General features: G+C 44.8%; 5 protein-coding genes across 10 annotated transcripts in view; 1 reads left to right on the top strand and 4 right to left on the bottom strand.

Moving 5' to 3' along the window:
- Positions 1–144: 144 nt before the first annotated feature.
- On the bottom strand, positions 145–9,669 carry trpv1 (transient receptor potential cation channel, subfamily V, member 1). 3 transcript variants are annotated; one of them, XM_034550326.1, is made up of 17 exons: positions 9,469–9,669; positions 9,059–9,266; positions 7,586–7,792; positions 7,258–7,409; positions 7,014–7,166; positions 6,775–6,912; positions 6,060–6,370; positions 5,698–5,874; positions 5,465–5,620; positions 5,282–5,377; positions 5,118–5,188; positions 4,337–4,502; positions 4,184–4,250; positions 3,772–4,100; positions 3,557–3,678; positions 2,928–3,049; positions 145–2,815 (listed from the first exon to the last, which is right to left on the bottom strand). In XM_034550326.1, the coding sequence occupies exons 3-17, from the start codon at positions 7,768–7,770 to the stop codon at positions 2,739–2,741; spliced, it is 2,322 nt and encodes a 773-aa protein (XP_034406217.1). In that variant the 5' UTR covers positions 7,771–7,792; positions 9,059–9,266; positions 9,469–9,669; the 3' UTR covers positions 145–2,738. The 3 variants fall into 3 exon arrangements, with proteins under 3 accessions (XP_034406217.1, XP_034406216.1, XP_034406218.1); XM_034550325.1 differs by having other exon boundaries at positions 9,059–9,243; XM_034550327.1 differs by having other exon boundaries at positions 9,059–9,196.
- Positions 9,670–10,041: 372 nt separating this feature from the next.
- shpk (sedoheptulokinase) lies at positions 10,042–15,428 on the bottom strand. The gene is made up of 7 exons (XM_034551038.1): positions 14,993–15,428; positions 14,745–14,886; positions 13,150–13,324; positions 12,907–13,059; positions 12,517–12,692; positions 12,064–12,264; positions 10,042–11,737 (listed from the first exon to the last, which is right to left on the bottom strand). Exons 1-7 carry the CDS (start codon positions 15,128–15,130, stop codon positions 11,343–11,345), a joined length of 1,380 nt encoding a protein of 459 aa, XP_034406929.1. The 5' UTR covers positions 15,131–15,428; the 3' UTR covers positions 10,042–11,342.
- Positions 15,413–17,400, top strand: emc6 (ER membrane protein complex subunit 6). 2 transcript variants are annotated; one of them, XM_034551048.1, is made up of 2 exons: positions 15,413–15,520; positions 16,650–17,400. In XM_034551048.1, the coding sequence occupies exon 2, from the start codon at positions 16,684–16,686 to the stop codon at positions 17,014–17,016; it is 333 nt and encodes a 110-aa protein (XP_034406939.1). In that variant the 5' UTR covers positions 15,413–15,520; positions 16,650–16,683; the 3' UTR covers positions 17,017–17,400. The 2 variants fall into 2 exon arrangements, with proteins under 2 accessions (XP_034406939.1, XP_034406938.1); XM_034551047.1 differs by lacking the exon at positions 15,413–15,520 and adding an exon at positions 15,892–16,094.
- Positions 17,401–17,547: 147 nt separating this feature from the next.
- Positions 17,548–24,040, bottom strand: p2rx5 (purinergic receptor P2X, ligand-gated ion channel, 5). 2 transcript variants are annotated; one of them, XM_034551039.1, is made up of 12 exons: positions 23,829–24,040; positions 23,115–23,265; positions 22,798–22,869; positions 22,547–22,622; positions 22,254–22,338; positions 21,959–22,039; positions 20,732–20,873; positions 19,468–19,601; positions 19,281–19,374; positions 19,125–19,190; positions 18,858–18,946; positions 17,548–18,740 (listed from the first exon to the last, which is right to left on the bottom strand). In XM_034551039.1, exons 1-12 carry the CDS (start codon positions 23,957–23,959, stop codon positions 18,488–18,490), a joined length of 1,374 nt encoding a protein of 457 aa, XP_034406930.1. In that variant the 5' UTR covers positions 23,960–24,040; the 3' UTR covers positions 17,548–18,487. The 2 variants fall into 2 exon arrangements, with proteins under 2 accessions (XP_034406930.1, XP_034406932.1); XM_034551041.1 differs by having other exon boundaries at positions 20,732–20,816.
- Positions 24,041–25,648: 1,608 nt separating this feature from the next.
- ubb (ubiquitin B) overlaps positions 25,649–27,521 on the bottom strand; it is a 6,743-nt gene continuing 4,870 nt past the window's right edge. Inside the window, exons 1-2 of one of the 2 annotated variants that reach the window (XM_034551043.1) lie at positions 27,136–27,259; positions 25,649–26,412 (exon numbers count right to left, since the gene is read on the bottom strand). In XM_034551043.1, the coding sequence (XP_034406934.1) occupies positions 25,715–26,404 (690 nt within the window). In that variant the 5' untranslated portion in view covers positions 26,405–26,412; positions 27,136–27,259 and the 3' untranslated portion in view covers positions 25,649–25,714. Of the gene's footprint in view, positions 26,413–27,135; positions 27,260–27,521 lie in introns of those variants that run through there. The other variant, XM_034551044.1, reaches the window with a different exon arrangement.

Raw genomic sequence — 27,521 nt, 5'->3', positions numbered from 1 at the left:
ACTTTAGGGAACTTTTTCATGTGCGTGTGTGTATACACATCTGTATTGTGTGTGTGTGTGTGTGTGTGTGTGTGTGTGTGTGTGTGTGTGTGTGTGTGTGTGTGTGTGTCATTCCCTCCTTTCCTCTATCTGTGTGCCTGGATCCAAACAGATCCTGTGTTATTCCTACTTCAGAGATATCCGTAACGTTTTCTTATGCATGTAAGAAGGAAGAAAAATAGATTCCAACAAAAACATCTACTGATGTGTTTTTAAAAGAAAAAATGTTTTAAAGGGTCATGTCAGGAACTTTTGGCTCAGACTACTTTGAGACAAGTGACTGATTTAGATTTTGGTGTTAATGCCCCCGTCTCATAGTAACTTCAAGATTAAACAGTCATTTGGGGACAGAAGAGAGTAATCTTGTTTCAGTACAAAGCCACCAGACACTGGACACTACAGAGTACAGCTAGAAAAGCTTACGGTAGGTTTTATTCTTTTGAAATGTAATTATTTATTTGTATCATAAGGACTATTCAAGATTGATTCCTCTCTGTCAGTTAAGGAAGCATGTAATCAGGTTGTTTTGTACAGTCATGATCCAGCAGGGAGCACGTATGTTGAAACGGCGACGCTCTGTCCTGCTGAAAATGCTGCAATGAATTCAGGTGTTTAAAAAATTAAATAAAGAAAAAGACTTTCTGTCAATGCCAGGGAGGTTTGGCAAAAAACTAGTGGAATGTTTAGTGCAGAAAATGTCATGAAAGATCAACTCTCATACCTTTTTTTTTTTTTTTTAAATGTCCAAAGTCATGTTAAGGAGGACACACTGTTGTGATGATGTGCCATGTTGTGTTTGTTTCCTTTTCCGGTCATTTTTTTTTAAACCATGACAAATGTATTACTTGAACGTTGAGATGATGTTAATTTGCAGTTATTGAAGGGGAGAGGCGGGTTACGAGGTCACAACTCTGGGGTCGAAGAAATGACGGCGTTGCCAACGAGCCTCGACGAGAGTTCTGATCCCGACAGCAGGAACTTATGTGAATTAAGTTATGTGTAGATGCTACTGATTCTGATGTGAAGTCTGCTCGAAAAGACCAAATTGATCACTTGCAAGATCACTTGGAGGTAAACAAAACTGACTTTTAAGTTTTTAAAGTGAAACAGCAAATGCATTGTTTATTTTATTGTACACTGGCTTACCTACTCGTAACTTTAAACGTTAACGATTGTGTGTGTGTGTGAGTGTCTCCTGCTGAAGTGGGTAGATTTAAGGGTGTGTGTGAGTGTGTGTGTGTGAGAGAGAGAGAGATAGTGTGCGTGTGTATAAACACAATGACGCCCATGTTTTGTTCACCTAACTCCCTAACAGCCCTTAAAAAGCCTTAAGTGTTTGGTCCTTGGACTTCCCTTGAAAAAGAGCATGGTTTTAATGAAAACCCCAAATAATAAGGAGAAAGAGGATGGTGAGGATACGCAGAAACAGCAATTATTATTATTTGTTTCTTTTTTTAAATTTATTTTTATTTTATTGAGGTTTTGTTGAAGAGAAAGAGCAATTCCTTAGATATTCTTTATAATGGAAAGCATGAAAAGGAGTAATATTTTGTAATTATATATTTTAGCAATGTGTAGTTACGGAGCTGTAACATTTCTTTCCCCCAAGTTTCAAAGCTTGATTTTGCAGTTGTGACTATTTATAACACTTGATTTGCTTGTTATTTAATTTGTCTTTCTTTCTTTGTTTCTTGTACTATTGCTGTGAAATGGAAGAAGGTCCACAAGCCTTTCTTTTGTGTCATTCTGTACGACAGATCAGAGGCAAGAGCGTGAGAGTTGTGCTACTCTTTTTGTAATATTGTAATAATAAAATAAAGTTCTAATTTATGCTTTGAAATGGGTCTGAACCGCTGTGTGGATTATCTGCAACACTGATTTAAACTGACGGTGACAACAGGTGTGCTCTTTTCTCCTGCTCCCTTCATTCTGCATGAGCTCATGCTGCCTGACAGTTCGGGTAGGTTGCTATTCACAGATTTGTGTCTTGCATAATCAGCCTTACAACGGTCCAAAAGGCCCTCCTAAACCACATATCATTTGTAACCGAGACAGCTCGTGCTGAAGGTGGCGATTGTTGCACCAATTGCTGTGCTTTCAAGCCATTTATCAGAGCCTGCCTCTGCCAAATAGAAAGGGGAAGTAGGGTAGACAAAGCAAGCTGTGAAATCCACAGGACTATCTGGCTGCAGTAGATTTAGCTTGTCTGGCTGTGATGAAAATGGGACTCGCATAAAGGGCACACGGCAGGAGGGCAGGATCAGCACCTTCGTAATCAGTATTACTCCATGAAGGATTTTGAGCGGTGTCAGAGGTGCCGGCAGGTTGTGGCCTTTTGTGCAGAGAGGACGTGCATCCTGTTCAGGCGGTGGGCCACGCAGCATGTGCAGAAGCCTTTGGATGAAATGTTTCATGTGTTGCAAATGTTCGACTTGGCGGTTTACGCTGCTCACGGTGCAGCTTTCAGCGTGTGAGCAGTCAAAGATGTGCTCGCCTGAGAGAAAGATTGCCTCAAAGGGAATTTACATTCAAAATTCAAAATCAAGCTGACTTGGGAGTATCCGTCAGTCAGTCACAAAGGCAGTTCAAATATTTGACAGTTATATTTCTTGGGGAACTGAATAATGTCTTTCGGTTTGAATGCCTCGATGCTCGGGTCAGCCAGGCCGAGCGGACAGAGTGAGCTCTGTGTGGTCTCTTTAGACCGGTGTGAGGTTCAGAGGAAGCATCTCTGTGGACTGGGCTGTCTGAGTCCGCCAGCTTCTCCAGCTCCTCCCTGTGGACGAAGGAGGAAATGTTACACGCCGTGGATCACGTTGCTCTCGCAGAGACACAGGCCCAAAAACATGATTTCATCCCAGAACACTTGAGTCTGCGTTTCACGGCACCTCGTTTTGCTCTGTTCGGCGGGGGTTCCGAGGCAGGGTGTTGGCCCCGATCCCAGCACCCGGGATCCTCATTGATTTTGCCCAGGTTGATGTTCCATTTGTTCCAGTTGACTTCCTCCACTCTGAGACGACAAGAGGACACATGCTCCAATTACTGTGTGCGGTGTGATGCATCAATCAGCTGCCAGAGGAGGCAAATTAGTAAAGAACACAGTGTGCTGCGAGTCAATCGATCCCCCTCACACAGCTGCCTCTATTGTTAAAACCTCAAGCCTAAACCTTTATTATTATGTGTGTATCCTGTTGCCTTAAATTACCTGTCAGTTACAGGGCGCACATTGCACACAGCAGATTGCATTGTGCTGGCTTCACTACATATTTGCCCCCAGAAACAAACTCTTACCTCTAGGTTTGAAGTTAGCATTCAGGATTGTGTCACGATTACAGTTATCGCCATCTTTGCTGAGCATGTAATCATTTGCTGATTGGGAATGCCATTAGTTTGTGCAAAACAAAATTTCGATGAATCGAGTTATTACAATTCATCCTGTGTTTTTCGCACACAGCGATGGCGACTTCGGGGTTTATCTGTGATTGGGCGAGGAAGTCTGTGCGCGTGTCGTGCCAACCTGAAACACCGGCGACGGTCATCTCCAAGAGCAGTGCGGAGGTTCTTCTCCACCCCACAGCGGAACCTCCTCCTCAGGCAGCACGACAGCCTTTTCTCCATTTCCAGGATGGTGATGGCCCTCTGAAAAGCAGTCACAGCACGCCATCAAGCCACGTCAGCCACGCACGGACACATTCCCCTCGACCACCACGCAGCCCCTGCTGGACGCCTCACCTGTAGCTTCCAGATGCTGGTGCTCTCCTCCGTGGTCTTCTCCACGGTGCGGTTCATGAGGGCGATGAGCATGTTGAGCAGCAGGATGTAGGTGAGAATGATGTAGCTGATGAGGAGCACGAAGAACACCACGGTGCTCTCGTGTTCCTGGGTGAACTCCATTTCGCCCATGCCGATGGTGAACTTGAAGAGCTGCAGCGTGGTGTAGGAGATGCTTCTGAAGTAGGGTTTGACACACTCCTCATCAGGACCAAGGGGACCAAAGAGACGCCCCTGCCGAGTTACAGTGGTGTTTTTCACAATGGGCTCTTTGAGCAGGGTGACCACCGCTGGGACAGGACAGACGGAACAGATTACATATATGTGCATCCTCCATTCATGGCATGTTGGATCCTAAATGAGGTTCCCCTACCTGCTGAAAATCCAAAGAGGAAGACGATGTAGACGAGAAGAAAGCGCATGATGTCACTGAGGATCATCTGCAAAGACCAAAAAAGAGCCGAAGGGCTTCAGGGATCGTTCAATGTCATGTTCCCCGTGGTGCAGTGTGACCTGTGTGGACTACCTTCTGGATCATGATGCTGTAGACGCCCATGTGTTTGTCACCCCTGGAGAAGTAGAGCATGTTCACCCAGCTGAGAGCAAGACACAGCACCAGGAAGCTGAGGTACTGCTGGTTCCCGAACAGATACAGGCCGGCCGTGATCAGGAAGAGGACGCCCTGCACAAAACTACCAACAGCAGAGAAGCCTCTGTGAACCCGCACGGCTTGGTGATTATACATTATAACAATGCAAATGTGTATTGCATAAACCCATCCCAGATCTTACAAAGGTGTCACCAGTCTGTGCTTTGCAATAAATCCCACAAGTCATTTGGTGAGTAAGAAAACAAGCATCATTTAATGTGAGTATTTTTAGATTATGCAGTGCCTATAAAAAGTATTCACATCCCTGTGGAAGTTTTATTATTACATTATGTTTGTAATAAATATTCACCCCCTTTAATAGGACACCTCATCTGTGTGGTCAAGGGGGACTCTGCTGGTGTGGCACTATTGTGGCAAAAACCACCAGCACAACAGACATTGCATAGGTATATAGTTATATTCATAAATAAACTGAATTGAATTGAATTGAATATGTGTTTGTTACTATCACAAACCACTAGGGTATGAATGATGTGATTAATCTGTCAACCAGAAGATGCTGCCGGCTAAAGATGATTCCAATTTGCTCCTTTGGTAAAACACCGAGCGTGAACAGAACGTGTTAGTTTCAAAAGAAAACTGGCGAGGATACCTTTAGTTCAAACCACGCCTGGGAGATAAGTGTCGCTCTACTTACAAAAGAATATCATAATATCCATCAATCAGCAACGTCTGCAGCTTCGGCCGTTTCCTCTTCAACTCTAAGATCTGTGAATGTAGATTCATTTTTTCATTATTCACATTAGCGGAACACAGGTTCCACAACGTGGTGATTTTTTGAAATTTAAAACACAAACATACCCCTATGACAAAGAAATAGCAGTTTGCCAGTGCTATCACTAGCTGGCCTGACACATACAGGTAACCGGCTGTGGTGTGTTTGAGGGGGTACGGCAGCTGTGGGACACAGAAGAACGCAAAAGCAACATCAGCGCAGGTCTGTCTGTCACAGATCAGTCACACGGTCTGCAGCAGCCAGCTCACCTCTCCAAACTTCTTATTGTAGGCGACCAGAGTGAAGACGATCAAGTACAGGAGGTAGAACAGGAAGTTGATAAAAAACATCCGACCTCCGAACTTATTCCACTTCTCCTCCAGCAGCCGGCTCAGAGGCTCCATCTGGAGCATCTCGTGGCGGTTCTGGGAGGAGACAGATGCTTGAGCACAGAATAACGGCATCAGCTGCTCCGACCGGGCTCATAATGCCGGGGACTCACGGGAGTGTCACTGCCGTAGACCAGGATCTCCATGACTGAGTTGTCCTCGTACGAGTCCACCGAGGCCAGGTCGTAAAGGGAGCTGTGGACGGGGCCGTAAACCCACTCGGTGAACTTCCTGGACAGATGTTTGATGTGACTCTCTTGGAATTCACGTTTCAGGATGTGTGTAAAAAGCTGCAGACAAACAAAATGAAACTTTAGCTTACAATCGTTTTCTTAATGGGAACACTAGTGCATGATTTAGTGACCCCAACACAGGGCCAGGCAAAACAATAGTTATTGGGATGTCAGAGGAGCTGGGGGCCTATCGTATAGTTGTGTCCCTGCTGTGTCTGAAGTGACTGCGATGAACCGTTTACCCCGATCTTGCCGGTCTTGGCAGCCATTTTGAGAGGCGTCAGCCCCTTGTGGTTCTCGATGTCCTCCAGCTTCAGCTTGGGGTGCAGTTGAGCGGTGGTCTTGAGTATACGGTCGTATATGTTGGTAATGAACTCTGTGTTATCCTTGTCCTTATCCTTGGAGTAGTCCGCCACCATCACCAGGGCGTGCAGCACCGTGTTGCCCTGAGAGTCCACCATCTTAGCGTTGGCCCGTTGGTACTCGTTCTCCATGAGGAAGTCCACCACGGTGGGCTGGTTGGTGCAGGCTGCCAGAGACAGAGGCAGCTCACCTGAGGACAACACAGAGAGAGACTCAATCTTTTTATATATACACAGTTTAAATGCATCTCCCTCTGAATGTGTAACTTGTGTCTCCATATAATCTATTAAAGTACAAGCATGACATTTCACCACAGAGGTTACAGACTGATGCCAGACCGCCCCTCTTAAGGGAAAGTAAACCGCAAATAACTCCCACAAATAACTTTGAATGAACAGTAATGAGGTGGTAGACCTCCTTGAACAATAAATACTGTAACTTAAATAGTTAAGACGTTAAGAACTCAAGATGAAATACCCAGATTTAGATCTCACGCAATAACAGAAGCAGTGAAATGTGGATCTTCAGTCAGCAGATGATCTTTGCGTGAGGCTCCAGAAGAGGGCGCTCCTCCCTGCAGCAGCACGGACTCACCAAAGTAGAAGTTGGGGCCATTGTGTGGCTGGAAGAACACCCCGCAGGCTTTGGCGTGGACATCTGCTCCTTTACTGACCAGCAGCTTCACATAGGAAATATTCCTCCTCTCGATGGCAATGTGGAGAGCTGTCTGGCCTGCCAGAGTCACACATCAACACATCAACACACATAGGAACAATTTGGATAATGTTGCTAAACTGTATTCCCTCAGCCATTCTGCTCAGCACACTGTTTACCTTTGTAGTAGCTGTTGGTGTAGGCTGCATTCACAAACTCCTTAATGTCGCCCATCTTCTCTGAAATGCCGATGAGGAGCTCCACCGTTTCGTTCTCGCCGTCCTTGAGGTGCAGCAGAGCCTTCATCAGGGCGGTCTTACCATAGGACTGATCTGTGGGCGCAACCACACATTCAGGGAGATAGCACGCAGGCCTACGGCTCTCTGTGTGGGGCACCTGTTGCATCGCGGGCGTCACACTCACACAGGGAGTCGGAGAGTTTCTTCATGTTCTGGCGCAGGTACTGATGCAGGCCGTCCAGCTTGCTGACGTCCCCGCTGGCCACGGCTTCGAACAACCTGTCGATGGTAAACGTCTTGCTGTCTCTCTTGTGCTGGTCCTCGCCCCGGATCCCTCTATCGACGAAACACATTTCGCGGTCACAAAAGGTTCACGCGGGGTCAAGAGGCCACGCAGCCCCGCACTCCAGATTAATCAACACCGTGGGGCTTGATAAGGCCCAGCACTCATGTTATAATGAGCGTTAAAAAGAAAGGCAGAGATCACTTTATCTGTGCATGGTGAGGCTCACTTGTCAAAGCTGAGATTGAATCTGATTTGAGGTCTGGTCTCCTCCATTTCCTCCTGGTAATCAGTGTCCATGGGGGCCGCGGGCGACTCCACGCCGCCTTTCTTTGATGCTTTCTGACGCCTTTTCTCCTCCTCGGTCCGGTCGTCTGCCTCCAGAGAGAAGCCAAACATCTCGGACTTCTCCATCTTGGCCTCGTGCTCCAGGGGTCTGCGTGGACGTACAGCACAAGTGTGCGTCATTCAGACAACAACCAACAGATCCAGTGAATATGACAACTGTGGAGAAGTAGTTAGCTTCAACTGATTCTCCAACACATATTTCCATTTACAAATAGCCAGTCGTATCTTATGATGCGTAGGAAACGTTGCTTTCTGTAGACCAGTTGTTTCTGATTTGAGGGTTAGGAGTCGTCCGAAGGCAAAAAGAGAAACATTTCTACTGACTCCTTCTTCCATGAAATGTCTTTCTCTTCGGTTGAACGGCTCACAGCTGTGTCAATGGGTCACACCGACACTTTGCTTTGTTCTTGTTGTGTTGGATCTTTGAGTTGCTATGTGCTTGTATCAGCTGGGTCTGAGACATCTTACTAGGGGATCCCCTCACAGACATATTTCCAGACATGTGATGTTTCAGCCCCAGTGAAGAACAAAGGAGTGTATTTAGAATACGGCAACACCGCAAGCGACGCTTGATCTGGTGGCCACTTCTTTTGCAGAATAATCAAATCATACACGCTACGGTTTATGATTTATACAGACACAGAATGTGAATGATACTGAATGAGAGTTCAGCTGCTCACAATAAAAGGATATATGATATTTGGATTTAAAGGATCACGTTAAGGATAACGGGAACCTAATCTTTGGTTCCTTCTTGTTCCCCTTTTCTGTCACGAAATGGGGAATTAGTGACTCAGTAACCCCAGTAACACTCCGAGATCATAAGATTCAGAGGAATAAACAAAGGATGGAAAAAATGTATTTACAGTACGTCGTATTTGGAGAAACAACTATTTTCCAATGAAACAAATGTATTTTTTAACAATTAATCAGTCGTAGCACTTCTGAATAAATTAAACATTTGTTTTATTGACAAATCTGTATTTTATGACCACTTTATTGTTCAAGTGTGTGCGTGTGTGTGTGTGTGTGTGTGTGTGTGTGTGTGTGTGTGTATGTGCGCCGAAACACCTTCTTCCACGCCCAAGCTACAGATGTACAATTATTAACAAACCTCAATAAACACTGCCATTCTTTCCCAGATCCTCATTGAATCTCATAAAACAACCATAAAAACCAAGCATCTGCCTCTTTTGTTCAAAATGCACCAAAATACATGATAACTAGTCACATGATGTGAGAGTGGTCTAAAATATGTTCAGACAAAGACGATTCCGCTGATGCTCAAGATGTTTGTCAATGTTCTACTGATTCAAGATTGGTAAACAAAACCACAACGCATCATTTAACTCACCAGAAGGAAGTCTTTGTGCTCCAGATTGTCTTCTTGCTTAAAAAACGGATCAAAACAGAACAACAGTCGGCTGCACGCGATGGAGAGTTTCCTTTGGAGATGTGAAGCGCCCCGAGATGTTCATTTACCGGACGGGTGCTGAGAGACAGCAGGAAGAAGCCAGTGGGCAGATAAAGTGACACACCCTAGAGAGTATCAGAGCACATTACTGGAGCCTTGAGTGCTTAAAAGGATGCATTGAGCGCCTCTGCTGAGACAGCAAAGAAATACCACTAGTACCACCGTGGTGTCTGACATTGAACACACTTCCTGATTTGTTCAGGCAGAAAAAATATATAATTAACTTACACGTTAACAAGAAAAAGACATCCTCATGTCTCTCTGAAAAATACCTGAATACATTAACTTACCTTTTTGAATTGCTACTTTGTTTCCCCCTCAGGTTTGTGTATGATATTTCTGAAGCAACTCTTTCTTTTCTTTTTTAGTCCATACCGTGGCCTCCTGTGCGTCTCATGGGCCTCTTCGTAGTTTCACTTACATGTGCGTGTGTGTGTGCGTGTGTGTGTGTGTGTGTGTGTGTTTCAGTGTTGCTGTGTGACTGTGTGGTTGCAGAGCTTCTGCCTGTCAGGCTGCAGATCTGCATTCAAGTGTTCATCTGACAATTTCCTTTCTTAAGACAACTTCCCCCTTTTTGTCCCGGCGCCCAGGGCTTCCCACACCGACGTGGTCACCGTGAGCCACAGGGTGGTGCGAGTAATTCAAACGGGATCCAAATGGGCAACTGAGCCTTCACGTCCAATAGTGTGCAGCCTGATGCTTCCCCCCACGTGTTCATCGGGACTTTTCAATGCGTGCGTACCTTTGCATTCAGTGATTTCCTTTAAAAACATGGACAAGCGCACCAGAATATGATCCTGGTTCAAGTATAATAATATATCGACATCAAAATGGATTCAAAATATTTAAGACCAGAGACAAAAGAAGTTATTAACACTGCTTTATTTGTACGATAACCACATAAGCTGTGAGCTAATGAGCGAAAACATAACTGCATATATAATTGTGGTTCCATTTTTGGCCCGAATGACTGGCATTACTAACACTGATATTGTGTGTGTGTGTGTGTGTGTGTGTGTGTTTCTCACAACTGTATTTAGTCAATATTACAGAAAATGCCAACATTGCTGCTAGAAATATTCTGTGTATCAAAAATCAGCGGCACAACAAAGTGGTATAAGCAAAATTAACATATAATACAAAGAAACTGACCGCAATCAAGGACATGTTCCCACTCTGTGAGGAGCTCACAGTTCAAAATGGAAGATTAAGACTTCAAATTAAGAGACGGCAAAGAAAGTGCAGTAATCATTAATCATTAATCTAGATGGGGTTCTTGATAGAAAACAACACAAATAATTTCATTGCAACTTAAAGCTCTCCCTCCCACAACAGGGACCCTTAAAGCACAGCATCTTTAAATCCAAGGACCTGTGAAGAATCAGATTCAAAACATTAATCTAAGGACCAATCAGCTCACTAGAAAAAGGTCCTACAGATGTGCCCATTCCCCATCATTCCTCCAGGATCCCGACATAGACAGATGTACAGAGTTTACAATACATTGGTGATAAAGGTGCCATATTAAGTAGAGCAGGGCTTCTAACTCCACTACGCTGCAACAGTCTCATGAATCGGGATTATGGATGCATATGAACTGCATCTTAACTATATTGCATGTCACATTTTACGTTTTCTTTTCAATCCAGGCGGGACCACCGTGTCGGGATAATGTGGTGACATCTTTTTAGACTCAATGAGATGGTGAGTGATAATTTAAAAAGAGAATCAGCTCCTTCGCGAGTGCGGCGACATTTCAAAGCCATGAGACAGACGGATGTGAAAAATAAACATCTCCTTCATGGCCTATTTTCTGCTCGAATGCCAACACAGCTGATGGCGGCTACACCTCATCTCGTCAAGGAGGAGTCGACCCTCAAATACAGAGATCATAAATCTGGGATCTTCAAAGCAGTCCAGCAGCGCTGTGATTTTCTTCTACTTCATGGATTTTATTAAATGCCTTTCAGCAACTGACAAAATGGACTTTACACAAGGCATCTTGTGTAAAGTCGGAGCGAAACACGTCGGAGCATTTCACTTTCCTTGCTTGTTCCCTTTTTAAAACGAAGCGATGGCATTCTTTAAGGTTCTCTCGCGCGTGCAAAATGTTCACGTAATCCTGTACACAGACAGGGATTCGCTGGTGGGGTTTACAACTCATTCAGAGTAGATCACAGAGGACAATGGCCACGCCCACGGCCGAGTCTGCGTTTTGCCCGTACACCACCTGCTGGGGAAACGTCTTCTCCACCTCCTGCCTGAGCACCTCATTGCGGGTGATGGCGCTCCCACTGCCCACAATCCTGTTGACCCCCGCCTGCTCTAGGCGCTCAGCGGGCATCATGGAGGTGAGGTTGTCCAGGACTCCGCGGCACAGCGCCCTGGTCAAATGACCCAGGGAGAGATTGCTGGTGGAGATGTTGGCGGCCTGGCCCAGGCAGAGCGGGTTGTGCCTCTCCCCCAGGATCGTGGGGCTCACCCTCAGGTCGCTCGTTCCCTGATTCAGCGCACAGTGAATCAGCTTCTCATACAAGCACGAATCACTCATCTCCGCACCTGTGAGGGACGAGAGGAGCGCTTCAACACTTTGAATGGCAACACATCCGTCATGAGCCAACTGGACAGCGCCCTCCCTGGGCTCTCAGTGACCCGACGATGGCGCTAGAGCAAAAAGGTCAAAGGGATCACCAAAGTGATGATAACTCATCCTCAAGGGAAGATGAACGCTTCATAGCGATCGATACAATAGTTGTCGAGACATTTCAGGCAACGCCGCATGATGATGCTAGAGGAAAAGTCAGGATCTATCCTCTGGGGACCATTAATGCAGATACTAAATAACTAAATAACACGACTACACTACAATACAGTACGATACTTACCGAGCTCTTTCATCCAGGAAGTGAGCATCCCCACAAAAGTGGCCATTACATTCCCGCCGTTGAGTGAAGCCGCCACCGCCAAGTACGAGTCTTCAAAGTAGGGGAAGTAGGAGATAGAGGAGGCTGGCTGAGGAGAATCTGGAGGTCTGAAGTCGGCTGGCATGGCGAAGGTCAGCTGGGCTGAAGTGCTTATGTTAAGAACTGTGAAATTAGAAAGCAGACGCAAACTGTCATCGACAGCATGTGAACTAACAGCTCACGCAAGAGGCACTGACGGCAGGATCACACTTGATCCATAATGCATTTGCTTTCTGTGTGTGCTCAAACATAATGAGGCCGTAACTAAAACACGGGTATTTACTGCTACCGATTCTTTCATCGGGAAGTGCGTGAAAAGCACTGCGCAAGGTGTAATCCTATCCCTGAGGGGAATGCCCAGACTTCCTGTTTCACCTGCATCTGTTCGCGCGCTCATGCAGGAGTAGACAGAGCACTGCATGTCTCCCAGGGCGGCCCCCACTGGCGTACCAGCAGGGATACCGTGCCAGTCACAGCACGTTTGTCCCGCCAAGTCACCAGATCGCACACACTGAGGAAGCAGGTGCAAGGGGAAGCCGGCACCCTTCAGGCTAGAGCATGCATGTACACGTGCACACACACACGCGCACACACACACACACACACACACACACACACACACACACACACACAGACAGAGAAGCTTGTTACGCATAACAACTCTGTACAGTTCATCACAAGCTCATAAAGTGATGTCAGATTAACAACCGATCATGCACAAACTATTAAACACGCTTCATGCACTTAGCAGGGCCCTTTACACACATGTCGACATTCCACTGGTTGGAGGAGGTGTTGAAGAAGCCCCAGCTGGCTGCGTTCTGGGGCGTCATCGCACACCCGTCCAAACCACACAGCATGGACGCCACGTAGTCCTGGATGGTACCTGCAACCGTGAAGTCCTCCAGGAACTCCGGCCTGCAGTGAAAGCACACATCTTTTACTCCAGATCACCAAACCAAGAGGCACCACAGGCTCGGCGTGGGAATCTTTTTCTGAATGTCTGACCTGTGCTTTGCATGCCAGAGGATTGTTGCACAGCCAAACCCCGTGGCTACGCTGAGATGCGAGTCTGGTTTTGGAAGAGAGGACAGGAAGTCGCTGCTGCAACGCCCATCCTGCCAGGTGATCAGCTGACTGGTGTCTCCGCTTGTGAAGAAGTCCCTCTTGGACCAAACGCAACCTGCGAGAGACAAAATAAGTTTGGTCTGACTTTTACGTTTGGATGCAAAAACATCCCAGTAGCATAGGTTTACTACAATTACAAACCTATTTTCATGTCAAGTTTTGGATTCAACCAGCAGAGGGCGTAGTTGTGAAAGGGATACAACGGACCAACCAAGTTTCTGTTAAGGAGGAGGAGTTATAATAATCCATTTTCAAATGTCACCAGTATTACAGAGCAGATAATTGGCTTAATTCAGCAGTGTGAAAACATCGCTCTCTTCTCGAAAGGCTTCTTCCAAATCCCTGTGACCTTTGCTAGTGAATGTTTTCACGCCTGTGGTCTGGTTAAACATTTTGGGAGCTGTTATCCAAATTAAACTGTTAATTATCTTTGGACTCTAAAGCCAGGAGGGGTTGTTTGGGAGCACGTAAAAACGTTAACAAGAAGAACCTTATTTCATTACCTGACCAGTGATCATAAAAAGTCAAACAATAGAGAAATTGGAGATGACCTTTGTTTGGACTGTGAAACCGTCTGAACAATTTGAATCACCATAATACATGTACAAATTGAACTGACTGGAAACACTGTTATTGATGTCGGTCTGCCGCGCCCCACGCTCTAGTACAACTGCCAAATTAATTTTTATTCTTATTATTATTAATTCTTTATTAATCCCACAGTGGGGAAATTCTTCTCTGCATTTGACCCATCCTTAGTCATTAAGGAGCAGTGGGCTGCAGTGATGCGCCCAGGGAGCAACTGGGGGTTCAGTGTCTTGCTCAAGGACACTTAACAAGTGGCGACTAACACTTGAGGGCCCTTTTATAAGTATACAAGCATGTTACAAAGGTGTACTGAAACAAAAGTACTACTCAAAAAGTAACTCAAATAGTATAACCACTTCTCTTCCAATATTGAAAAGAAAAGTGAATACATCAGCTACATTGTTAATTTATGTACCTCTTTAGAAATGTTTCAAGAGCTTCGAAAGTGTGATTTAGGACCCTTATATTGGGGCCCTTCCAGATTAAAGAGCTTCTTGGGCGAGTATAGATTGTGTAAATATAGGAGTCACAACATTAAGGACCTGACACCACAATAGCCTGAGGGATGTCTGTCATGGGACTTGGATCTCATTATTTCAGGGTAATTGGTCTTTTCCTTTTCACCTCAATTGCATTAGCAAGTGTATATATATATATATATATATATATATATATATATATATATATATATATATATATATATATATATATATATATATATAATTAAGTAGTAAGTATTGTGGACACATATCTACATTTTAGGGGCCAGGACCATTATATTAAAAACAAATTATATATATATTTACAATCAAGATAGATTTAGAAATATATCAATTTCTTTGCTGCTCAAACTTCTCATGTACCACAGCTTGCGGTGCTCGTCTTACCGCTCCTCGCTTTCCAGAGTAAAACCCCGTGCATCTGTCCGGACAGCCCGATGCTGATGACGTGCTGCAGTTTGCGTCGAGGTAGCAGACCGATGCACCGGTTCAGAGTGTCGATGATCCGGCCGGTCTCCTGCTCTTTCGCCTATGCGGAACGGGCACGGAGACAAACACACAGCAGCGTTAACGTTGCCGAGGTGCGAGGTAAAGTTGTTTGGTAATTACATGAACGCACCACGGAACGCACTCACCTTTATCCCGCTGAGGTCTATTAGATCGCAGGAAGTCGGCAATGTGTGACTCGCAGTCACCGACCTGGAGCCCGTTTCTAATAAAACTGCTTTTACCGACGTGGTGCCCACGTCTACACCGAGGATATAGGAAGACATTGTTGCTGATGAAACTGTGTGCCTTGGCAATCAGCTGGACGGCAACATGATGACAAGGCAAAGTCAACGATGCCGCATTCAACGATGTAGGAAATTGGATATTTAAACATAAAGCGATTCCTCCGAGGCGATTAGTTCTACAATACTGCAGAAGAATATAAACAAAAAGCCAAAATATCACAATCGTTTCTGTTCGTTTGGTCAACCCGAAGAGGAAGAAAACATTACGACATGTCCTCACTTTTCTGGCAGAGTAAAGCCTTGATTGCACTCAGTTGTTGTCAGCGCCAGGTCTGCTGGCTCACTGGCATGACATCTGAATGGAATTAAGTTATTCATCTAACGTTAATCATTACATTGTCCTAAAATGACAAGGCGAAAATATTCTCGGTGAGAAGGGTTGATTGCCTGCCTGGAATCATACTTTGCTGTTTATTTTATTTGTGTCTATTATATCTTTATTATTGGGGGAAAGAAAAGAGGAAACGAACCCAATGTTGTTATGTTACACATGTCCTTATGCTACAACTAAAGATACTGCCTGTTGGTGAAATTTGTCAGACATGTTGACATCAATTAAAACATAGTATTTGCAGTTTTAACAGCAATTTGCATTTTCATCTAGCACTTGCTTTCGTTCGCTCGGTTTATGGTTATGAAACATTCAGTTTGCGAATGTACCTGTAAAGGTTTCCTACTCTTTATTGGGCTAAGAACGCACCACAACCTCGCCGCGGGTTTGGTTTGATCCGGTTCTGACCTGTCCCACAATGCAGTGCGAATGAACATGGCCGAATCTTGTCTAGGTGTGTTATCCAAACAAGAATGAATGTGCTGTTTCCGTGACCTATCAGCTCACATTCCTGAAAGACAATCCACCATCCAGTCCTGTGAAGTTATTCTGGCATATTATGGTCTGGTAGCTGCGCTGTGAGGAGCCAACGAGTCCCTGCGTGTATTTCCGGTGAGAATCTGTCAACTTACCGTCGGAGCTGCCTGCATGACTAGCTAACGGCTAAAGCTAGGTTACCATACCATACTCGGCTCTTCAGACTGCAGTCTCGCCTGTCTGGGTCTCGTACTGTTGTGCCTGGTTTTGTCACCACGCCTGGTGTGCCTGGTTTTGTCACCACGCCGCTTTATGTTGTTGGTATCACGTTATCTATTTTGATTTCTAATGTGAGCAGCTCGCTAAGCTAAGATACTTTTTTGTCTTTGACAGACCCATTAGGGGGCTTTCAATGTACCTGTCATTTTATCCTCATAGTGGTTAAATATGTCCCAATGTCTAATTCATTTAATATTACGTCAACTTATTTTCTGATAAAGCAGTTGCCTTGCCTCACAGTCGTGCGGGGGATAAACTGTAACAATCCACCACGTTTCATTATCTCAGGTTTTATTCTCCATCGGTGAAATAAAAGTGGAGTAACAAAAAGTGTTTCTAAATAGCTCTTTTGTGCAGGTTTGGTTAATTTGAGTAAATGCCCTTTTTGTGTCTGAATCTCTCCTGAAACAGGAGAATCTTCCTGTGACAGCTGACCTGAGCCAAGATGGCAGGAGTTGTAGCAAAGCGTGAGGGACCACAGTTCATCAGTGAAGTGTCTGTGAGGGGCAACGCCGCCGTGCTGGACTACTGCCGAACCTCTTTGTCCGCTCTGTCCGGAGCAACAGCCGGCATCCTCGGGCTGACTGGACTTTATGGCTTCATTTTTTATTTAATCTCTGCTTTCCTCCTCTCCCTGCTGCTTATTCTCAAGGCCGGACGGCGATGGAACAAATGCTTTAAATCGCGGCGGCTGCTCTTCACCGGGGGCCTTGTCGGAGGTCTTTTCACTTACGTCCTGTTCTGGACTTTCCTCTACGGAATGGTGCATGTGTACTAGAATGATCTATGAAGAATAACCTTAAATTAGCCCTAACACTATTGTCTGCCCTGCTGTTTGTAGATAAGCCATTACTAAAAGACTTCAATTTGTAACTGTTAAATTAATCAGAGGATGTGTCTATAATTATAGGTTGCAAAATTAACCGTTCTTATCTTTCCTACGCCATTGACTGACTTTATTCAACCTGTAACTCCTGCTCTGTGCTCCAGGTCATCCGTACCAGGATAAGAGCCTGGTTATAATAATGTAGGCTGTAGTGTAACATAGATCAAAACTGATTACATTCAAGATGTAAGCACTTTTCTTTACATTTCATGTACAATATCAGTTCAATAACAAATCTGATTACCGATTGGAATAAATACCTCTGTGCAACTTGTGTATATACATTATTTATCAGTTTGTCATCAGGCAGTTTCGTTGGTTGACGCCGTGAAATAAACACGACAAATGCATGTGTTTCCAACTATAAAGACCATTTAATAAATAGTAACGGGAAGAACAAACGAAAAGGAGTCCTTGCACTTCAATGTTTTGCATCGTTTATGAACAATCAACAGTGAACTTGTCCAATCTCCGTAGACTTGAGCGCATCACAACTACGTTCCGTGAATAAGATTGTGTTGTAGCCATCGCATGGCTGAGATCAACGTCAATACAGCAGGAGACACATCGGCCGTGTTTAACGTGCACTCAAATTCACAACAGAGGTACACGATGCATTCAACTGAAATACCAACGATTAAGACCGTTCACACACACTTTCTTACATATTGCTTCCTAGTGCAGTTGTATTTAAAGGTTTTCATTTTGAATCCATGCTCATAAAATCATTAAGGAGTTATGTGAACTGATTTAGCCAAAATCACTTTACAGTTAATGTATTAGTCTGCAATGTCTATTTTACTTAATCCAATCCATTGAGGTTCTCATGAATCTATCACTGCAAGTCATTTTGCTTTTAAAAAAAAAAAAAAAAATTCCATAAATGGTAAAATGAAACTTCAATTATCATATATGAACCAAACTGGAAATTAATTTGTCTGATCAACAGCCAAATAAGTTAGAAGCACTGATTTTATGACATGAAACCAAGGCAGTTAATAATGTGCATTTCTAATGCATTAATCTGCAAATATTTGCCAATTGACTTAAAGTCTTAGATGAATCCCTTCTGTCACTCTTGCATATCATTATCAATGGACCTGTTGTAATCTCCCACATCCCATCTTTGGACCCTGACCCCGCCCCTGACAACCAGCTTTCTGTGTGTTTCTACATCCGCTTCCTGGACCACTTGCACAGAGCCCAACATTTACATTTCTCTGGACCAACATGTGTGTAGTCGGGACAAGCATCACTCAAGCTAGTGGCGTTCCAGTTGGGTGAGAAGTCCACGTACGTCCGTCTTTTGGCTCCGCCTCTCGCGGGCCTCTGCAGGTGATTGGTCTTGGTCTGCCTGCCTAACTTAATTGTGTGGAGAGAAGGTGATGTGAGGCTTTGGCTCTGCGCCCTGCGGAGAGATCTTGGCAGGGTATCGCTGTCCTGCGTTGCGTGGAACGGTGGGACCCCGAATGTCCACAGGCAGCTGGCTCTCTGCAGTGGCCTCGGGGTCCGCTGGCTCTTTGGTGGAGTTGGCGTTCTGCTTCTCAGCAGCTGGTTTCCTGGATCTCTTTTCCCGCTGACCCGTCTTCCCTTCCTTGATTTTGGTCCGTTCTTTCCTGGGACATACAGTACGGAGGGAGATGTGCCAAGAAGTGTTATGTTAAAAGGTTTGGAGTACGGCTGATTTAAGAAGGACCACCATTGAAGTTTGTGTGACTGCAGTTTAGTCCTACTTGAAGTTGATGATCTCAAACTTCCTCTCTCTGTAAAAGGAGCTTGTGTTCATCATGTACAGGAGTATCATATCGCATGCGAAGGCTCCCTGAAAGAAAAATAACAATCTTAATTGAGTGGATTCTGTCACGGCCCTGCAGCATCATTCTTGTTGCAGTCACCTACCACTGCCCTCTCGCATCACGCTAATCGGATGTTTTTTCAAACGTCAGGCATCACCAATCATCCACTGACAGGTCAACGTAATATTTTAGTAAATTACTCACGATACCCAGCAGGGCAACACCCGAGCCTATGGCAATAATTGTGGGAACAATATTGAATCTCCCGGCCTGCAAAACAAATAAACAGGCAGTCACTGCAAGTCTACAACCGCAATCATGTACCTCCCTCAAAAAGAAAGACGTATTGTATCACTGTACCTGGCCATTGATCATTATATCGAAGCGAATCCCATACACTTTATACAAAGTGCGAAAGCTTTCACCATTAGGATCCTTGTAATACCTGCCAAACCTGTAGGGGCAAAGATCAGTGGATAACAGATGGAAATAAAACCAGTCATGCAAAACTCTGGGAGCATTTACATGAATGCCTGAAGGGACGTACCTGAAGTTGTATCCTGATGTGACAGAGTTGTTCAAGTTTATGTCCAAGCGGGTAAAGCTGTACTGTGGGTTACACTGTGAGGAGTCCTTATCCAGGTCACAGTTCCACTCGATGAGAATACCAACAGACCCACCCTGACGGACAAAAACAGTGACCCGTGTGACTATGGTTCATGTTGTGTCACTTCCATCCATCTGGCTGATTACACCTTAAATCAAATTGAAGGTGGGTGGAGCTGTGCCAGGAATAAAAATCATTAACAATATGTCCTTTTTCACACACATACAAAAAAAAAAAGCCTTTTCCCTGCACAGGTTACCGATAACATTAATGATGGCTCCATTGCATTCAAGTGTCCCGGTAAGCCATGACGGTGAGGCAGCATGCACAACACCAGGACCCTGTAACTGGAGCAGTGGCCTAGGTTTGAAAATCATTTCAGGTTTTTCAAGTATTACTGAATCATAAAACTCCATACGTGTCTCCATGTCACCTGTGCGAAACACATGAAGACGAGGAAGACCACAACATGTGTCCAAATCTGGACCTCGCGATAAGGTTGTTTTTGTCCAAAAGATACATTATATTACTATTTCTGCGCAGCCAGTGTGATTTCCCATAAAGCAGAAACCCATGATCCACCCGCATTGTATTGTTATTCTTAGAATATGCAGAAGTTAGATCCCATCTGCTCAGCTTTTGCCTCAATGAAATATTCCAGTCCGCGCTTTCGAGACGATCACAGGCACAGAGACCTGTTCAAACCTCCGACCACGACTCCAAGGCGGCTTCATGTCGCTGCTTGTCTTTTTGTATCTTGAAAATGAATTTGTCCAAGAATAAAAATAAAAAAAACATTCTATTTTAGGCGCCGACTCTCCCCTTTTCCTTTGGAGTAATACGACACTCCTCTGCTGGAGTCAAGCTCAGGTTCAGTCCAGAGACCGTGGGTGTTTGTTTACACACAACTGTACCGTACTTTATACCCTGATGCTCTGCAGTTAGGCCTTGATTTCACTGAACGTGTCTGTTATTATTATTACAATCAGGAAGTAGAGAGAACGAGAGAGAGACGTAGAGACACTGCTTTGGTTCTGATTCCCTGCCATGTCAATAACAGCTATGATTACATGAAGAATTGTTTAGTATTTTTAGTTCAAGGGCTAGTGCAGGTGTTATGGTATCATGAAATGGCCGTGAGGTAGCCGGGAAGTGAAGTCGTTCCCACACACAGTCTCCACTGGCACACTGCTACACTTTGTACCTTAGCAGCCATGTCCTGGAAGTCGTTTCCAGTCCAGCTGACCAGGTCTCCGAGGCGGAAGATGGGGCAGTACAGGTGGTCCTCACTGTCGTAGGAGCACGTTTTGAGGTAGCTGTCGTTATAGTTTTCAAGGACGTTGGACCTAAGAGGTCAATACAGCCGACATGAAGCACAACTTTCACATCTTCAACTATGGAAAGCAGTCTGTATTGCTGAATTCTACCATTGAACAAAAAAACAACAACATTAAACCGTCCTCTGAAGTCCAAAATATAAATAAATACATTTCAAGGGAGACTTGGTCCTGCCAACTCAGACTCTCAGAATTCTCTCAATTTACTTGGATTCCTGACTGAACTGTAAAAGTAGAGTATTCCTCTACACACACACACACACACACACACACACACACACACACACACACACACACACACACACACACACACACACACACACACACACACACACACACACACACACACACACACACACACACACACACACACACACACACACACACACACACACACACACACACACACACACACACACACACACACACACCAGCAGCAGCATATTGAAGGCCAAAGTACAAAAGGAGAAATGGGGGAAATCTCCTATCTGTACTTTGTATATTTTTCTTTTGTATTGGGTATCCTCAACAAATATCATTCTGCAAAAAGTGCATTTTTCAGATTGAAAGTTTTGCCATTGATAGACAGTATGCATATGTCAACCAACCCACACCATTACACCCTCTGGCTCTAAGCACAAACTGGATGACCGCACTGCTGCCAGCCATTTAGAGTACCGGCCATTGAAAGGGATTTGTATTACCGGCCAATTCCCATCAAGCGTATCAAGATAAATGAGGAAACATAAGAGAGGTGGTTGTGTAATCAGGACCAGATGCTGACGGATGCATTAGCGCAGCCTCATGGCATCTCTCTGCTTTTCTTGCAGGACTTTAAGAGGCAGCCGGGATGGCCGCAGGGTTAGCCCCGTCGGACCGGACACCTGTCCCGGGACGGGCCTGCTGTCAAGGACGTCTCAGATGACTGTTTCACTGTTTCGCTGAGTGCAATGCACAGGCTGGTATAAATAGAAGGCTCTCTGCACCCTAAAGCTATTCAAAGCAGCCGTTGGGTCTCACTCGGTTATTTGTGTCACGATGCCCCGAAAACCACAGGCACCACCGGCAAGAGGCACCACTTACGGGACACTCACTTGGAGAATTCAAACTTTGGGAACCTGATGAAGTTCTTGATGTAGATGGTGAAGTTTTCCGCTTCACTCAGTAAGGGCTCTCTGGAGAGGGCGAAGAGGGGGGGGGGGGGGGGGGGGGGGAGAGACAGACAGGCAGCTGTGTGAAATAAAAACAAAACGAGTGGAGCTGACAGGCTGCATTAGTAATAAATAGAACCTGTGAAATATCTCGGCCCCTGTGAGGGATCAAAGTGAGTGTCAATGTGGTAGCACAAAATGGCACATTTGAAGAGTTCTTCGGGGGGGGGCTCTTCACCTGGGTCTCTTGCCGTACTCAACAGGGCACCAGGCATGAATCTCACAGGTCCCAGTGCTGTTTAAACACAAGCCGGTCTTTATTCCTGACGGAGAGAGAGAGAGCACACATTCTTGGCTGCATGGGTGGAGCTTAAAGAGAGTTTATGCAACAGTAAGACGAGCTGGAATACAGTTGGAACTGTGTGTACTATACACGATATTCACGTCATAGAGAATACAGTTGAAACAACGTGAAAATAAATATTGTTTTCAGAGTGTCAGTGTCCACTATGACTGAGTTGGGCTCCTCACCGTTGCCAGCTGTGACAGGCTCCCCCTCGACACAGTCGTCGTCACTTTGACATCGTCCATTTGGCACCCTGAAGCTCTGTGTGGTGTGAAAATACATTTGCATGGACTTGGTAATCTGCCACAGTGTCATCGCCGGTTATTTCAGATATTAGGATGAAGAAAAAAAAACAACAAAAACACACACACACACACACAATACAATACACAATTAAAAAGCAAATAATAAGATTCGCCCTCCTCTGTGTACTCACCTCAGCGCAGAACCCCAGCCTCTGATTGGGGGTCTCTATGTAATTTGTTATTACGAAGAACACCTGCTCACCCTGCAAAATTCAATTAGGACCAGGCGGTGAGATTGAGAAGCCAAAGGTTAAACAAATTACACTCCTGAGAAGTTCAATATTGTTAAATCTGTGGCGACGAATACAGAGCTAATGATATCCGCTAAAGCAGACACTCGCCTCGTAATCTCTCCTGACAGGCCAGTCAGACATCAATATTACAAGCTGTAGAGATAGACCTAAGGACGGACAGACAGACAGACAGACAGACGGACAGACTCACTCACATTCGGGGGTATGACATAATCCTCAGCACCCCACAGGTGAAGCCCGGCCTCGGAGCTGTTGGTCAGTGCAACACCTTTAAGCTTGGTGATGACTGAGGTCTGGATGGCCTCTTCTCTCTCCTGGTAGCCCTTCTTTATCACAAACACCCACCTGAGACATCGGGATGCATTATGTTTCAGAGCCTTATGTTGAACAAGGGCGCCTGTGCATCAGCAGAGCAGTTGTGTGACACCCCCCCACCTCCCCTGCCCCTCTGTCTGTGACCTCACGCCCCGGGTCTGACAGCACCACCGTCAGACGGATTGGAAAGCAGTAATGCTGATGTGTGGAATATTTCCTGCATCTCAAACCGACACGGTGTGGAACTATTTCGCGCATCCGCGTGCATCTGGGGGTAAAATAATGACCCCCGCACGGGACCCCCCCCCCCCCCCCCCCCCCCAGAGCTGCAGTCCATGCCACAGAGCCACATATGATATGATTAAATATATATCAATTAGAGATATTTGATTTACTTTAAAACTCTATGGCGCTCTCACTTTAGCAGTAAAAAAAAAGAAAAAGAAAAGTCAACGCTTTCGCAGAGCTCAACTATTTTTAACTCTGTGAATCACTTTCTAAAAGGTTACTTTATTCCACGCCTAAAGAAGGGGGTCTGAAGGGGGTCTGAAGGGGGTCTGAAGGGGGTCTACATGCGTGCGTGTGCGCCTCACCCGATGATGTACCCCAGCACGGCCAGCTGGTAGAGTCTGAACAATATTCCGATCCTCCGGTTTTCGGCGATGACATATTTCTCTGTCTTGTAGTTGAGGAGTGACACGAAGAAGGCTCCCCAGCCGGCCATGTCGCCCGCGCGCTGGACCCGAGTGGGACAGCGACTCGCAGCTGATATGCAGACGCGTTACAACAAGTGACCCGCGGGGCACGCGGCGGGCTAACCCATTGAGAGAGAGAGGGGCTGTAAACCAGCAGCACTGCTTCCTCTGAAGGACCAACGCGAGACGACTATTTCAGGGTTGTTGACCCATCCCCCCCGACAAACAATTTGAAAGCTTTATAATAATCACAATAATCACTCCCGTGAATCCACATTGACTTGTTTGTGTCCTTATATAAACTACTTGGGAAAATATTGCTGTGAAATTCCTAATATGGGTTAATCCAAACTAAACTGAAAAGAAATGTGTTGTCATATTATTTTCTCAGGTGATTATGGTGGGTCTTGGATATTTATTTTTCAGAAGGGAGCCTTGAATTACAAAAGGTTGAGAAGCCCTGTTTTAAAGGACTGTTTATTCTATAACTATATGATAAAGTACTGGTGTTTGAAGTGAGGTTTGAGTATGTGCAGTGCACTGGGATTACTGGGACAGGTATTATCAACTGGATACGTATCTCAAGGAAATCCCTCAAAAGGACTTGTAGGACAATACAGATGTATGTTTATACAAATATGAATGATCATTTATGCATCCAGGAACTGAACTGAGGAAAATGTGAGTACTTTTTGCATGTTCGGTTTTTTTGTAATTATTTATTTTAGAACAAAAGCAACTGAATGATAACGGTCAGATTAATAAAGAACAAGAAGACCATATAAAGACATATCTAATGATGATTCCCATCCCATTTACCTGTTTGAACCAGGCTTTTATCATCTGGTATCGGGTCTCATTCTTTTGTAAATCATTACTAGAAATGTGTGATTCTTTATGATAGTACATCACAAGACCGTCTCGTTTGACATGCAACATCATCACCAACCAGCTCTGGACCTGCAGCTGCTTTGGACCATGACCTTTATCCTGTTATGTTAAAACAACCAGTTTTATTGGAGTCCTGCTGGACTTTTAACCACATATTTGTATAGTGGTAGAGGAAACCTGTTACTACAATGTCATGGAACTTGAGGGTTGGAGTACCAGTAAACTAGTGACATCTAGTGGTTCTGTGTGACATTGCATGCTTCATTAAAAAGCTACTGTGAGGCTCCTCTGATTAAATGTGAATGCAGCTTTTTAAAAAAAAAATCCAGATTAACAGTCCAGGCAATTTGGGTTAATCAGGAGAGTTGACCCGGATTCCTTTGCTGAAATACATCGACAATTAGGAGATGTATTTCATATCATTCCATGTTCCTGGAATAAACTCCTAAAAATCAGATAAATATAAAAATATGAGAGAGCATGCAACCTTTATGAATTGCTTGTCGATTGCGAAGCAAATAAGAGCATTTGATCAGCAAGTCTTTGAAATTATATTAAATGTATTCCAACTCTGCATTATAAAAAGATATTTGCAATTCTAGTTCATTGAACCAATTTGAATGAATAGCCTAAAAAAATATATATATATATATATATATATATATATATATATATATATTTTTAGGCTATATATTTTAATATCACGAAACACCAACTTTCAAACAGTGAATTTATAGAAATAATAGAGAATAATCCTTAATGCGCGATGGTAAATGAGAAATCCCGACAAGACAAATGTGCAAATAAAAAAGGGGGTGAAAACACCATATAATTTAATCTCAACTTTTATTGAATCAGGTTGTAATGTAAAGCAAGTTACAACATGGAATCATTTATTGACCTCCCCTCAGACGCAGGACAAGATGGAGGGTGGACTCCTTCTGGATGTTGTAGTCAGACAGGGTGCGGCCATCTTCCAGCTGCTTGCCAGCGAAGATCAGCCTCTGCTGGTCTGGGGGAATGCCTTCCTTGTCCTGGATCTTGGCCTTCACGTTCTCGATGGTGTCGCTGGGCTCGACCTCCAGGGTGATGGTCTTGCCAGTGAGGGTCTTGACGAAGATCTGCATGCCTCCCCTCAGACGGAGGACAAGATGGAGGGTGGACTCCTTCTGGATGTTGTAGTCGGAGAGGGTGCGGCCATCTTCCAGCTGCTTGCCAGCGAAGATCAGCCTCTGCTGGTCTGGGGGAATGCCTTCCTTGTCCTGGATCTTGGCCTTCACGTTCTCGATGGTGTCGCTGGGCTCGACCTCCAGGGTGATGGTCTTGCCAGTGAGGGTCTTGACAAAGATCTGCATGCCTCCCCTGAGACGCAGGACAAGATGGAGGGTGGACTCCTTCTGGATGTTGTAGTCGGAGAGGGTGCGGCCATCTTCCAGCTGCTTGCCAGCGAAGATCAGCCTCTGCTGGTCTGGGGGAATGCCTTCCTTGTCCTGGATCTTGGCCTTCACATTCTCGATTGTGTCGCTGGGCTCGACCTCTAGGGTGATGGTCTTGCCAGTGAGGGTCTTGACAAAGATCTGCATGTTTGCTCCTGTGAAAGATTAAGATTCAACATTACTAATACCCTTTAATAAATAAATAAAAAAGGACTGGAGCTAAAATGGACATAGTATACTCTACAGATAAATGTATTTGACCAGTTTACATTACAATTGAATGATGGCGTCCTCATTATATAGACAACGTCTGACATCTAGCTTTAGACTCCTTCCGGTATACATTTAGTGTTGCATACAGTATACGGCCGCCATCACGTATTACTTTAGCGTACCGCGAGCTATACAACTGGGCTGAATCCTCGAGCATCACATACTGGAGGCCGGTGATTCTAGCACCAGCGCCATTTTAAAAATAAGGTAGCCATTGTTTTCCTTCTTTTTGTTCGTCTAACGTTCCCCTCTGATGGACGACGCAGCTAGAAATGTTGAGCCATTGTTACGAACGTTGGGTCACGTTTACAGCCGTGTGTCGCGTAATTGTTATACTTGACGAGGGATGATTAGAGTAAAAAACCCGGCACGTTATTCGTAACGAACGTCATCTAAATGAACGTTAGCTAGTTAACGTTACATTATTCGTTTGAGGTCGCGAGCCTCGTCGCGGTTTACGAAGCAGTCAGTTAACGTTAGCTACGAAAGGAAAAGCGAACACAATTCTGGGTTATAAAGAATTAACGGAAGCTGTAAACCGAAAGAAGAACTACAGCAAATCACTTAAAATGTAAACATTTTCTTATACGAACGATTGTACTTACAATTAGTTTCAGTATTTCTGTCCAACTGTCTCTCGTAACACCTCCCTCTGGCTGAGCAGTTGCCAGGGGAACAGGAGTATTTATACGGGAGACGCGTCATCTCGTGATATTCATCCGCACTTGAAAATAGTCCCCATTTCTACATACCTTATGGTTTTATGCCTTTTACTTATTTGACCAACTCTGGCACTGTCCAAAGATTATACGAGAGGCTTGGGCGACACAATAGATGTCCCCTTGCTGTTTTCTGAATACAGCTGCTACACGGTAAGTGGTGCAGCAGCAGGTGGTTGTCACCATTTCACACGTCCTCCTCCTCCTCATCTTGATCTCATGATCTTGATGCGCAATCTGAAGGAGAAAAAGTCAGCAATGTTACAAAAAAT

This window comes from Cyclopterus lumpus, chromosome 14, assembly GCF_009769545.1.
Source record: "Cyclopterus lumpus isolate fCycLum1 chromosome 14, fCycLum1.pri, whole genome shotgun sequence".
NCBI classification, from domain to species: domain Eukaryota; kingdom Metazoa; phylum Chordata; class Actinopteri; order Perciformes; family Cyclopteridae; genus Cyclopterus; species Cyclopterus lumpus.
The sequence above is the reverse complement of the archived record's forward strand: the minus strand, read 5'-3'. Positions and strand labels throughout refer to the sequence as shown.

What these genes read in the sequence shown, in the direction of transcription:
- trpv1 (XM_034550326.1), bottom strand. Translation starts at nt 7,770, where the DNA reads ATGGAGAAGTCCGAGATGTTTGGCTTCTCTCTGGAGGCAGACGACCGG. An exon ending in TTCAATCTCAGCTTTGACAA is followed by an intron (nt 7,410 to 7,585) that starts GTGAGCCTCACC and finishes TTTCGTCGATAG; the next exon opens with AGGGATCCGGGGCGAGGACC. An exon ending in CCTCTTTGGATTTTCAGCAG is followed by an intron (nt 4,101 to 4,183) that starts GTAGGGGAACCT and finishes GTCCTGTCCCAG; the next exon opens with CGGTGGTCACCCTGCTCAAA.
- shpk (XM_034551038.1), bottom strand. Translation starts at nt 15,130, where the DNA reads ATGTCTTCCTATATCCTCGGTGTAGACGTGGGCACCACGTCGGTAAAA. An exon ending in TAGACCTCAGCGGGATAAAG is followed by an intron (nt 14,887 to 14,992) that starts GTGAGTGCGTTC and finishes CGTTCCGCATAG; the next exon opens with GCGAAAGAGCAGGAGACCGG. An exon ending in ACTCTGGAAAGCGAGGAGCG is followed by an intron (nt 13,325 to 14,744) that starts GTAAGACGAGCA and finishes TGTCTCTCGCAG; the next exon opens with GTTGCGTTTGGTCCAAGAGG.
- emc6 (XM_034551048.1), top strand. Translation starts at nt 16,684, where the DNA reads ATGGCAGGAGTTGTAGCAAAGCGTGAGGGACCACAGTTCATCAGTGAA.
- p2rx5 (XM_034551039.1), bottom strand. Translation starts at nt 23,959, where the DNA reads ATGGCCGGCTGGGGAGCCTTCTTCGTGTCACTCCTCAACTACAAGACA. An exon ending in GCCTGTCACAGCTGGCAACG is followed by an intron (nt 22,339 to 22,546) that starts GTGAGGAGCCCA and finishes TCTCTCCGTCAG; the next exon opens with GAATAAAGACCGGCTTGTGT. An exon ending in GAGTACGGCAAGAGACCCAG is followed by an intron (nt 22,040 to 22,253) that starts GTGAAGAGCCCC and finishes CGCCCTCTCCAG; the next exon opens with AGAGCCCTTACTGAGTGAAG.